Consider the following 13269-nt stretch of genomic DNA (forward strand, 5'->3'; position numbering starts at 1 on the left):
GAGTGGTTGTTAAGTCAAGTGCTGGGTTTCTATGCTGCAGGGACTTTGAATCCACTGGCAGAGTGGTGCTTCAGTGGTGATGATGACCACCATGGGCCTCTTTGGCAGCAGACTCACTCTGCATTGAAGTATCCTGAAGTAACTGTGCACCACTTTACCAACTCAACTCGTGCACATCATTTGTAATCATTGTTACAGTCTCTCAAAGGGATTTACAAACCCCACAGGAAACTATTATTATCCCCGAGGAACACTTCGTTGCAAAGGCCAGCATAGACTCTTTTATTGACAAAAATGCATACATTTTACTATTCGTCAATCGTCTCTGTTGGGGTGAAAAATGTCCAAAACCTTTCAGGATTCGAATTCAAAAGCATCAAAAGTGTAGCAGATCTACAAGCTCTAAACGCGTCCTTGTGGATCTGCTACTTTTGATGCTTTTGTGTGACGCTGTAGTATGATCAAGGAGTGTGTTTATTTACGAAAAAACACAAAAAGTTAGAACGTGGAGATAAGAGGTGTCTGCCCGACAGCAACGATTTGGAAAAATGTGTCAAAAGGTTAAAACACGGGGCGCCCGCTGGCCTAGCGGTCCAGGCGCATACCACGTGTCTGGTAAGGCAGTCTTACAGCGTGTCGCGGGTTCGACTCCCGTTCCCGGCGACCTTTGCTGTGTGTCATCCCCCCCATTTCTCTCTCCATTTCCTGTCAGCCTACTTTCCTCTCAAAAACATAAAGGCAGAAAAGCCCCAAAAATATCTTTAAAAAAAGGATAAAACACAAAAAAGCTTGAGAGCTTATTTCCATGTGTGTGTGTGTGTGTGTGTGTGTGTGTGTATGTGTAAACTGACTCCCATGTGTTGGGGGAGCAGTAAATGCAATCATCATCAACAATCAAGCCACATAAAGTAACTCCCTCGCCGCCGCTGTGTGTGGAATTATATATATGTACTGCTATTTTTGAAATTATGCTTACAAAGCCCGGATCTCACAGGGGTCACCCTCAGTTAACCTCGTGGAGGATGCGACACAGTGGCTCCTCCCCAAAAGCCATGTTAATCTTCTAGTGAACCCCCATGCTCCAGACTGGACTCATGGACTGTCTGCAGCTGCATCTATTGTGAGTTTGTAGCCCAAAACGTGATTATAGGTTGATCTCTCTAAAGCAGTGGTTTTCAATCTCTTTCATGCCAAGGGACCCCTAAATTGATATACATTTGGCTGCAGACCCCCATTTAAAAATGTTTTGTGCCAGGGACCCCCAGAAGCAAATATATCAGTTAATTTTCGCTTTGAAAAATATAAAAAATCAAAGATATGCACACCTTTTCAAGGATTTTCAAAAATAGCAGATCTACAAGCTCATAGCGCGGCACTCGGTGCTGCGCTATGAGCTTGTATATCTGCTATTTTTGAATAGCCAAAGCTAAGTGGTTAAAATGATTGTGATGCTATGTTAACTCATTTCACTGGGGACCCCCTGGTACTCCCTCAAGGACCATTGGTGGTCCCCGGACCACTGGTTGAAAACCACTGCTCTAAAGTGATTGATATTATAACAAAGATGCAGTTGTGGACAAAGTATACTCAACCCCAGTAAAAGTATAGATAGATACTCATGGTCAAATGTTACTCAGCTACAAGTGAAAGTTGCTATTGTATCCAAAAAACACAAATACTCAAGTAAAGTCCAGATGTACTTAAGATGGATTTCAGCCATTTTCAACTTATCTTCATACGTCCTCTCTAATGCTCATAAAATGGTACCCTTTTTGTCTACTCACTCTCACAGAGGAGACAGAGGTTTCTGAACTGGTTTGGACGGTTCAGAAACCTACCTACCAGTGACATCATCGATGGGGAATCAGAACTAATAGAAAGTACAGTCTTTCTATCATGGAAAGTTAACATGCTATAATAGAAACCATTGTTCTTGTGTTAATAAAACAAAAATAAATACAATGATGTCACTGGTAGGCAAGTTTCTTAACTGTCCACAGCTCTCCTCTGAGACAAAAATGATACCACATTATCATGAGCATTAGGGAGGACCAAATATATGAAGATTGAAAAAGGTTGAAAATGGGTGAAGTTGTCCTTTAAGTACAGTACTTGAGTACATGTACTCTGTTACTGTCCACCACTGCAAAGGAAGGTGTGGGCGCTTTGGGGGGGAAGAGGTAGGATTTCAGGGGAATCACTTTAGGTAAACAGGGCTTTCTCCGTCAGCCTATTGTGTCTGGTCCCATCTCGTTACGATTCCCAGTTTGCTATCATGTTCCTGGTATAAACACTCCCTGGTGTGGACCAAACAAAGAGACGCTTAACTCTCAATTTCAGACAACAATCCATCATCTCATATGTCTTGGATTGGAAAAGGATGGGGGGGTTGCAAAAAGCATAGGCTCATTTTTTGACATCCACGAAACAATGGATGACAAAACCCACGAGCGTGAGTCTACCATAAGCCCAGGGAGGCTCACGATATGACTGTGGGGATCAACATAACAAAGACCCCGGCTTAAAAACGCACCAGTGGTATATCTATAACTGCACTACTATATTTAAGGGAAAGAACCAGGTGCCTACAGTCCCTCGCATACAATGCTTGGTTAGTTTTTTTTTCTTTTTATTACTGGCAGCATACACAATCACAACAGGCCATCTGCAATATGCCAGTGATATGGCAGGCATGGCTTGCATTCCTTGAATTTACTTGGCCGTGGTGAAAGCAGGTCAGTCTCTAAATATAAAAATGCTCTCCTGTTTAGTGTGAGTGAGACGTGTTTAGTGCGACCGGCAACACACCTCCAAAGAGGTGAGCATTTCTTCATTATTAAACCCTCAGTGAGGTAGAATTGATAAGGAGAAAAGAAAATGAGGATTTGTGTTGAGTTCTAGGATGTTTTTGGACTAAGCTTCTCCACTAAATTGTATTTTTTTTCCTTTGGAAACCAAACATCTTCTTAGCGCGGCTTTGCAATTTTAACGTTTGGAACAATTTGACTTCGACGAGGGAGTTATGAATTCGTACGGGGACTTGAGTGACTATGAGCTCAGCGACTACATCTTTCAACTAAGTATCCAAGAGTCTTGCCAAGATGCTTTTTTGAAGTCTAACGCCAGGTATGGATGACAATATTAATATTATATAAAAAAGAAAATAGAAGTATACAGGCTGATGACGTTACTGGTGCTTAAACACCTATCCACATGTTAATTTTTCCCTTCCCGTGTATTAGTTTAGAAATGGAGACTGATGACAATTTGAGAGTGATCGCTGCGATAGAGCAAGGTATGTGCAACACAATGCTCAAATGCTCCGATAAACTTCTCGTGTCTGACGGGTGGAAACATCATACGTCCAAAAATGTTACTTTTCAGGATTCAAATTCAAAAATAGCGAAAGCAGCAGATCTACAAGCTCTAAACACGTCGCTTCACGCCACGCTTCGAGCTTGTAGATCTGCTACTTTTGATGATTTTGTGTGGCGCTGTAGTATGATCAAGCAGGGCGTTCATTTAAAACACAAAAAGTTAAAATATGGAGATGAAAGGTTTCTGCCCGACAGCAACGATGTGTTTTTGTGTTTGCATGCATCCCTGTGCTGCTCCCCCAATGCCATCCGCCTGTCACACACCAGGCAGCTGTTTATGAGAACCGCCTGGCATCATCACTGCCAACCATGGCTGGCAGGGAGAGATAGACAGACAGACCTAGCAAACAGATTGATGGAAGAGTGGAGAGAGTGAGAGACAAAGTACGTTATAGTATACTTTATGGGGAGAGGAGAGTCAGAGGTGAGGATGTGGGTTCAGGGTCAGTTTATGCGTTATAGGTCAGTCTACTCATCAGCCAGGAGGTCAAGCACATTTTGCTCTTAAATTGTCTGTCCTGTTCAACGGTTGTAGACATCTTGGTTTGGTTCTTCTGCCGTAGTCTGAAGACTCACCACTTCAGACTCACCTCTTCAGACTCCACCTCAGCCCGTAGCATTTGCCCTAGCCTTGACGACCATGCAGGCTTATGCAAAGGCTAAAATATAATTTAGATAGCATGTTATGTACACAGATGCCAGATGCATTTGTTGACCTGGCATCCTATATAGTTAGTATAGTTTCAATGTACAGATTATTTCTGATATTATGCTGTTTAGACTGATGTTCTTGGTTCATCCTAGATTACTATTTCTATGCATTTGATGCATTATCTTGTGTTTACCCTGCTTACTGTAAGTCGCTCTCGATTAAGAGCGTCTGCTAAATGCCTAAATTGTAAGTGGGTTCCTTCTTGTCTCCAGGTAAAGTGGCAGTGCTCAGGGACATGCTGCACCAACACCCGTGTGCCATCAGCGAGTCGGACAGCAGAGGATGGCTTCCTCTGCACAGAGCTGCAGCGCAACCCATCCTAGCAGTTCTGGAGACTGTGCTGCATGGTAAAGGATTTAACTGTGATGAAGAAGGTAGTGCACGCACATCCATGGCCCAGGTGCAAGACAAGCAAATGTATCATAGAAAAAGGAATAGGCTGAAAAAGCTCCTCTGTATTTGTATTGCGTTGCCAATGTCTCAATCTATTCAGATTCAGATACATGCATGTCTGTACATGTATATAATACAAATACAACAGATCTTTTTCAGCATCACCAGTGTGCAGACATGTGCTCAATTTGAGCTCTGAATCGTACAATATCCATGACCATGTCTTGTTATGTAAATTGTCCAGTGTCGTCCCAGCTAAAATGTAACTTTAAACATTTTTTTGATGTACTCAATTTAGCTCTAAATATTACAATATCCATCCATAACTTGTAATTGTCCAGTGTAGTCCCAGATAAAAGTTAACTGTATGGTTGATGCATTTATTAAAATCTGACACTAGAAACATTATTTATCGAGGCAGTTATTACAGTTAGTGTTAATATTCAAAGATTTTCAAGTGATGCTATTTTACAATTGAGGTCATTTGGTGCTATAAAGGCAACTGTACTCTGTGGCAAAAGTAAGTACATTGCTGTGCTTGTCTGCGAGACCCCCAAACCCAAAAAATCAGATGCCAGCCAATGGTCGAGGCAGCGCCGGCTTATCGGGCCGGTTCACACAACTGTTGACCTGACATCATCATGAACACCAGGAATGTCCCCGGTGACCTTGGCTTTTTTTCCCCCCTTCTTTCAGTGGCTTCATGTGGGCTTAGTCTGGAGGAGAGGACAACAATGGGAGGAGAGACGGCGCTAACTCTGGCAGCTAAAGCCGGCTTGGTGGAGAATGTGAAGAGTCTGCTGGTGCATGGGGCTTCTCCACACAACACCAACAGCAAGAATGAGTCCCCACTGCTGCTGTGTAAGAGCGTGTGTGTGTCCGTGCCGGTGCGTGCGAGAGATAAGAGAGATTCAAGATAGGGTTAGGGTTAAGATTAGGCCTTTAGAGGTTAGGTTTAGGGGTTGGAGTTTATGGGATGATTTACACTTAGTTGCACGCCAGTGTCGCATGCTGAAAATAGCATAGCGTGTTGTTACAAGCGTGCGTGCGTGCGAGAGAGAGAGAGTGTCCATGGGGGAGCAAAATACCCACAAAGATAGCAAAACCAGAAAGAAATGGACTCCATGAGGAAAACGATAATTTTTTACAATTATGAACAGATTCTGGTTGGGACTCTGCATTTAGGGGTTTGGTTTAAGGTTAGGCTTAGAGATTAAAGCCTCACTATGTAACTTTTTTTAAATGAACAAAAAGTAATGTTGTCCAATCTGTATGATAGAGTATGTTAATACAATTGAGGTGGTTGTATTTTTGCCTCCCTGCTCTTCTATTGAGACATTTAGATCGTCGTGTCAAAGGTCATGTCTCACCTAGACACAGGATCTGACAAAAAAATTGACAAGATTTGTCAAGATTCGATTTATCCCCTGAGCAAGCAGGCGGGCTCTATTAGCTCAATGGTAAAAATGTCAGCACTTGTGCAGGAAACCAGGTTCAAATCCGGGGTAGAAGAGGAAAGTTAAATAGTGCAGCTTCCAGTGTTAGGGTTGTAGGAAAATGAATCCAGTGTTCTCCGAATCCAAGTGGGGTCCGGCGGGTCCTTGGGGGGATACCAGGGGGTCCCCAGAAAAATGTGTTATTAAAGCGTCATAATCATTTGAACCCCTTTATCCATATTTTATAGTTTGGCTATTCAAAAAAGCAGATCTACAAGCTCAAATGTGCAAATCTTTCAATCTTATTTTTTTAAAAGGCGAACATTTTTAACACAAATCTTTGCTTCTGGGGGTCCCTGGCACAACATATTTTCAGGTGGGGGTCCGCGGCCACATACATATCAATTTGGGGGTCCTTGGCGCGAAAACGTTTGAGAACCATTGGTGTAGAGCATTGGTTCTCAAAGTGGGGTCCGGGGACCCCCAGGGGTCCTTGAGGGAGTTCCAGGGGGTCCCCAGCTAAATGATAGATTAGGCACCAAATGGACCCTTATGGGTCTGTAACTCTGAGAGTGTACAAATGGAACCAAATGGACCCTAACGGGTCCATTTGGTTCCATTTGTACACTCTCAGAGTTAAATTGACATTGATTTTACAATATAAATTGCGGTCCAAGTGATAGAAATGCCATTAAATGGGGGTCCGTAGCCTAATGTCTGTCAAACTGGGGGTCCTTGAAATTAAAATGGTTGAGAATTACTGCTAGAGCTCTTCTCTTATGGGGGTCCCTGGCATATCTTTTGAAATGGGGGTCCGCGGGCTAATAAGTGTCAATTTGGGGGTCCTTGACATGAAAAAGTTTGAGAACCATTGGTGTAGAGTACAGTACATGGCTCTCTCGTATTAGACACTCCTAAATCAACATTTAAATGCATGCATTATAATAATTATTTAAGCTATATTTTTGACTGAGATGTGTGTGTATTACTGTCATCATGTCGTGCTGAAGCGGTGAGGTCAGGGTCTTATGAGATGACGTACACGCTGATCGCCCACGGAGCCTGGGTGGACCACGTGTGCAGGAAGAACTGGACGGCCATCCACGAAGCGGCCAAGTCCGGCAACGTGGACATCATGATGCTGCTGCTGCGGCACGGGGCTCAGGTCAACCAGAAGGACATCATGGGGGTCACGCCTCTGGCTGTGGCTGCAGAGCACGGACACTATCACATGACCGAGATTCTACTTAATTACGGTAAGTAGGAAGTACCGTTTTTTTTTTTCTTGAGCCCTGAAGCTGGCTTCCACCCTGGTTCCACCTCCTTATGCTGTTTATGCTGAGTTTGCTGGGGGCGCGTTACGGGGCGGCCATAGCAGGTTCGGTGCCGGGCCAGGCATAGAGTTATAATATATATAGAGGGCAGATTGACCCGCCCCCAGCTATTCATTTCTATGAAAGCTGCTCAGTGGCATTTGAAGCACGCGGAAGTCTGCCGGAAGTTTAAAATTGGGTCCATTGGGTCAAATATTATCTGTCTGCCGGAAGTACTGTACCAATTTTGGGTCGAATAGACGTGACCATAGAGTTATGAGCAGGCGCACTAGGGTTAGAAGCTAACTAACGGTAGAAGCATGCGCAGTAGCATTTTAAATGCGGAAGTGTTGCATTCTCAGATTGACCACCAGGCGAGGGCCGCTTCACTGTTCTACCGCGGCTCTGGGGGCTTGAGGCCAGGCCTGCAAAGGGGTCAATTGAAGTACTGTATGTAGGGTTTAAGTGGAAATTGTTTTAAATGCATTGTCCCCCCTAAAGCAGTGGTTCTCAAGGTGGGGCCCGGGGACCCCCAGGGGTCCTTGAGGGGGTTCCAGGGGCTCCCCAACAAAATCAGTTAATGTAGCATCACAATCAATTGAACCACTTTAACCCCGTTTTATACTTTTGCTATACAAAAAGAGGCTGATCTTCAAGCTCACAACGTGCCGCGATGCAACAAGATTGTAGATCTGCTATTTGGGAAAAAAAATGAAAAATCTTGAAAAAGTGAAAAATGTGTAATCATTTTGAAAGTTTTTAACACAAACTTCTCTTCTGTTGGTCCCTGGCCCAACATCTTTCCAGATGGGCGTCCTCGGCCGCATACAAATCCATATGACTGTCCTTGACATGAAATGTTTGAGAAGCACTGTCTAAAAGCTGTCTCAACTCAAAACCTTTAGATGTTCTGAGGATGTGACTTGATATTCCGTCCATGTCCACAGGCAGCAGAGTGAACTCCCAAGCCTTCAACGGGGAGAGCGTTCTCACGGACGCAGCCGGCTCGGGGAACCTGGCCTGCATCCGTCTTCTCCTGGAGAACGGAGCCAACCCAAACCTACCCAGCATCACCGGACATCTGCCCATCCACAAGGCTGCATACGCAGGCCACTATGAGTGAGTGAGTGATAAACATATAGGACTACTGTAGGACAAGGGTTCCCAAACTGGGGGTCGGGACCCCCAGTTTGGGCCTGAAAAGGTTGAGAACCCTTGCTGTAGGAGTCCAAAGCATTATTGCGGTCCTCAAGTTGCCGTGCAGAATACTACTGGTCTCTCTATCTGTATGGGTACTGTACTCATCTCTCTCAAATGGGAGGTACATTCGGTGTTGTGAAGTAACTGAGTACATTTACTCAAGTACTGTACCTGACTTAAATGGAGTATTTCCAATTTTCAGTAGTTTTACTTCTACTCCACTACATCTCAGAGGCAACTATTGTAGTTTTACTCCACTACAATTATTTGAAAACCTTAGTTACTATTTATTTTGTACATTTTGATTATTATTACAAAACATACAGTAACCACTTCAGCCCTATATACATTTTGGCCATTTTTTATACATTTTACACAATTAAAGGGTAAGACCACTTTGGTAGAGGTTTGGGTTGTGTATTTACCTTGCCATGATGTAACTCCAAAGGTGGGCAAGAAATAAAAAATAATTGCTCCATTGATTAGAAATTGATAATTCAAAATATGCTCCTCATTGACTTATATTGTACGGTAAAACAGCTCTCAAAGTCACTCTTTTAGCACATAAACGAACGCAAACAAAGTTGATTCAGACAATATGGAACATCACCAAACCCAGTACTGTTTGTTTTTTTTATAAAAATTTCAACTTCCTGTTGATTTTGCCATTTTTAATAAGTAGAAAACCTGGACTGGATCGGCGGATCCGGATCCAGATCTTCAAATAGTAAAATCAACAGGAAGTTGACATTTTTATAAAAAAAACCAAACAGTACTGGGTTTGGTGATGCTCTATATTGTCTGAATCAGCTATGTTTGGGTTCATTTATGTGCTAAAAGAGTGACTTTGAGAGCTGTTTTACCGTACAATGTAAGTCAATGAGGAGCATATTTTTGAATTATCAATTTCTAATCAATGGAGCAATTATTTTTTATTTCTTGCCCACCTTTGGGGTTAAATCATGGCAAGGTAACTACACAACCCAAACCTCTACCAAAGTGGTCTTACCCTTTAAACACTTGTGAAAAACGACATTCTGCATAATGAGTACTTTCTACTTTTGGTACTTTAAGTGTATACATTTTGATACCAATACTTTTGTACTTTTACTCAAGTAAATTTAGATTTCCAGACTTTTACCTGTAACGAGTATTTCTACATTAGCAGTATTGCCACTTTTACTTAAGTAAAACATATGAGTACTTTTGCCACCACTGGGTACAATATAGTGATGGTGTCAGCGTGGCGGCCTGTGGGCTCAGCGCCTGTTCAGCTGCCTGACACCTGGCTGTGGAAACTGTTCCTAAAGCCACAGACTTTATACTTGGTTGTGCATCATGTCTAAGTTGTACCCAAATTAGCACATGTTTTTACACTGGGGACCGCTTTGGAAATAAGTGTTTCAAAAGTAATTATTTTCAAGTGCTACAGTATATCGTGTATTTTGTCTCATGCTGCCATGTGATGCTGTTTGAATCCTAATAATAAGAAAAATGTAATTCAAAATACAAGCTCGCAACACATCATAGCATAACATGATGTTATGCGATAGTAAATGTGCTATTTTGGTTGGTTTAAGTAGAATATAAATCAGGCGTTTAAGTCTTTTCTTTAGTTTTTTTGATACAGCAGTAGTGATTTATGAATCCATGATTATGATAATTATCATAACCACAAGGAACTTAAAGGGATAGTTCACCCCCAAAATATTTTTTACCCTATCTATTAGTCACCCCATGGAGACTTGAATTCAAGGATATTTTTTAGTTTTTGTCACATTCCTAAGCCAATAATTTGATGACCAGCGGACCGGTAGGCAGCGGTTCCGGTAGGAAACACAAAGGAGACTTTTTGTGTCTCCTACCAGAACCACTGCCGGTCATTAAATTATTGTCTTACTTAGGAATGCGACAAAAACAAAAAAATATCCATGAATTCAAGTCTCCATGGGGTGTCTAATCGATAGAAAAAAGTAATCTTGGGGGTGAACTATCCCTTTAACCTTGTTTTTACATTTCCTGCCCTCAGCTCTTTGAAGATGTTGATACCTCTCACAGCCAAGAAGGCCGTCAAAGAGGCGGGTCAGAGCCCGGTGCACAGCGCTGCGGAAGGCGGTCAGAACCACTGTCTGGAGCTGCTCATAGCGCACGGCTTCGACGTCAACTACCGCATGAACGCGCGCAACTCCGAGAACTACCGGGACATGAGGCGGAGCGCGCTGTACTACGCCGTGTCCAACGGGGACTTGGCCTGCACCAAAGCCCTGCTGGCGGCGGGGGCCAAAACAGACCTGGATCCTCTCTACTGCCTCCTGGTGGCGGTGCGATCGGGGCGGTACGACATCGCGAAGCTGCTGCTGGCCAACAAGGCGGACGTGAACTGTTACTTCACGGTGGTCAGCGACACCGTGTTCCCCACGGCGCTCCAGTACTGCCTGAAGGACGAGGTGATGATGCGCCTGCTGCTCAACAACGGCTACGACGTGGCCAGATGCTTCCGCTGTAAACACGACGACCCTCTGGATCCCAGCGACAACGTAGACGGCAAAATTCCTGTGAGCTCTCTACCAGTGTTTGATTTAGTTTTGGTCCTACTCTTTCGAATAAAATACTATTTAGTTTTAGTCATATTTTAGTCATCTGAAAAGTTTTAGTTTTTGTCCACTAAATATCATAAGATTATAGTCGACTAAATCTACAGTTGATTTAGTCGACTGAAATGTATTTGCCGGTGCCTTGATGGCGTCGTAATGGCTGATTTTACACTTGGTTGCATGCTGAAAATAGTTGTCAGAGCGCAACACCCGAGCGCAACCAAACATAAAATGACTTGTCTTAGTTCTACTGGATCTCTTCTCCACTAGTTCATCCCTAACATTTTAGTCTAGTTTTTATTTGTTGACTAAATCGTCAATATATTTAGTCTTAGTTTTAGTCATTGTAGCTTAATTTTTATTTAGTTTTCGTCAGTGAAAAAAGGTAGTAGAATCTACGAACATTTTTCGTCATAGTTTTAGTCGACGAATTCAACACTGCTCTCAACCCTTATTTCTTTTGTGCAACATTATCCATCTGTATCCATTATCAATACAAATACATGACGTGCTCTGGTGGCGACGGGAGAAAAGTACCTGTCCAAAAATTTTAATTTCGTTGACTAAAAGTATGAAGACATTTTCTTACCCTTCATCACTGACAAAAAAACAGAAAACAAAAAAAAACGAAATAAAAACTATGCTATGATGACTAAACTAAATATATTGACAATTTTGTCAACAAATAAAACTAGACAAAAATGTTTGGGAGGGACTAGTGGAGAGAAGAGATCCACTAGAACTAAGACAAGTAATTTTATGATTAGTTTCGTGCAAGTGTCACGGCCTGAAAATAGCTGATCTACAAGCTTGCAACGCTGTGAACTTGTAGATTGGCTATTTCCCAAAATGTTGCCTCTTTCTTATATTATTTCATCATTTGGACAATGTTTGACCAGTTTTCATAGTATAGTTTTTTGATGCAGATGCAGTAATGGTCATGCAGTATAGGAGGTAAAAATAATTGTCTACTAACCTTCTAATAACTAACAAACTCACAAAATAACTAGACATGCTTGTTTTTTAAGTGCACATTCCTATAGCTATAACTTTATCCCATCTGTCTCCTTTCAATATTTCCATATTTTCTTTCTCTCTCTCTCCAGTTCTGTGAGTTCATGAGCCTGTGTTGTCTCATGCATCTGTCTGGTGGAGTCACAAAGATCCTCCTGGACTACGTCAGCCACGTAAACATCTGCTCCAAGTTCACACGCCTTCTGGAGAAGCAGAACGAATGGCCAGAGATATGTAGCATTCTGAGTAAGTTACTTTTTAATCTATAGTTGATTTTTTTAATGATTATAAGCTCTATGCAGAGCAGCCATATTTTCACTTCCTTCACAGGTGTTACCAATTATACTAATGAAGGCTGTTCTATTTCATGTAGCACAGTGGTTCTCAGATGTTTCAATTTCCACAACCCCCATAACTCTGAGAGTGTACAAATGGAACCAAATGGACCCTTACGGGTCCATTTGGTTCCATTTGTACACTCTCAGAGTTACACACCCTTATGGGGCCATTTGGAAACCCCTTAAGAAACCATGAGGGTCCCTGGACCCAAATTTTAGTCCCACTGGTGTAGCAGAGTGTTTCTAGTGAGCCAACATGCACAATATCTGCACCCTGACTCTGTTTGACCAGAATGGAACAGAGCCTTCATTAGTATCATTGTTAACACCTGTGAATGTCTTCACAATAGTGCGTGCCAAAAATCCTGAAGGGGGCGTCAACAAGTGTCATTTGGTAGCGGCGGACATCTTTGTGGGGTATAAACAGGTTGACTTAACATTGCCCCCCCACCAGTCTGCAGCTACTATGCCACGCCCCTGTGGTGACGACGCGTTGGCACGCACTATATTATTATATTATTATAATAATTTTCTATACTTACAGTAAGCCCTATATACTAAAAAAAATCACACCCAGTGTGAAGTGGGTGGTGTGGTCACATTGGTCATTACAATGATGGAAGTCACAACATGACTCACTTTTAAAAAAGGATAAATGACTTTTTTAAAAGTCCATACTGCTATTCATAGGGCTGCACATGTGTCATGTGTTTCGCTAGCCAATCACAGTCCTGAATTTGCAAAGTCAGCCAATCACATTACAGTTAGTGGTGATGACACTAGCTGTAATGTGATTGGCTGATATTACAGCTAGTGTCATGCGAATCAAAAAGTATCGATTTGCATTAACAATGGCAGAGTTTTACTGTGTACAAAATTGGCCTGCAGGATT

At 42.5% G+C, this 13269-nt stretch overlaps 1 protein-coding gene across 1 annotated transcript in view; it reads left to right on the forward strand.

Moving 5' to 3' along the window:
• Positions 1–3022: 3022 nt before the first annotated feature.
• The window catches only part of LOC311047054 (uncharacterized protein), a gene marked incomplete at its 5' end in the record, with an annotated part of 30451 nt that continues 20204 nt past the window's right edge, over positions 3023–13269 (forward strand). The window contains 8 exons of the mRNA XM_084059637.1: positions 3023–3126; positions 3243–3295; positions 4302–4436; positions 5179–5343; positions 6929–7178; positions 8183–8350; positions 10461–10986; positions 12132–12285. Of these exons, the coding sequence (XP_083915763.1) occupies positions 3023–3126; positions 3243–3295; positions 4302–4436; positions 5179–5343; positions 6929–7178; positions 8183–8350; positions 10461–10986; positions 12132–12285 (1555 nt within the window). The remainder of the gene's footprint in view (positions 3127–3242; positions 3296–4301; positions 4437–5178; positions 5344–6928; positions 7179–8182; positions 8351–10460; positions 10987–12131; positions 12286–13269) is intronic.

The sequence above is a fragment of the Gymnoscopelus microlampas genome (assembly GCF_963454915.1).
Source record: "Gymnoscopelus microlampas genome assembly, chromosome: 6".
Lineage (NCBI taxonomy): Eukaryota > Metazoa > Chordata > Actinopteri > Myctophiformes > Myctophidae > Gymnoscopelus > Gymnoscopelus microlampas.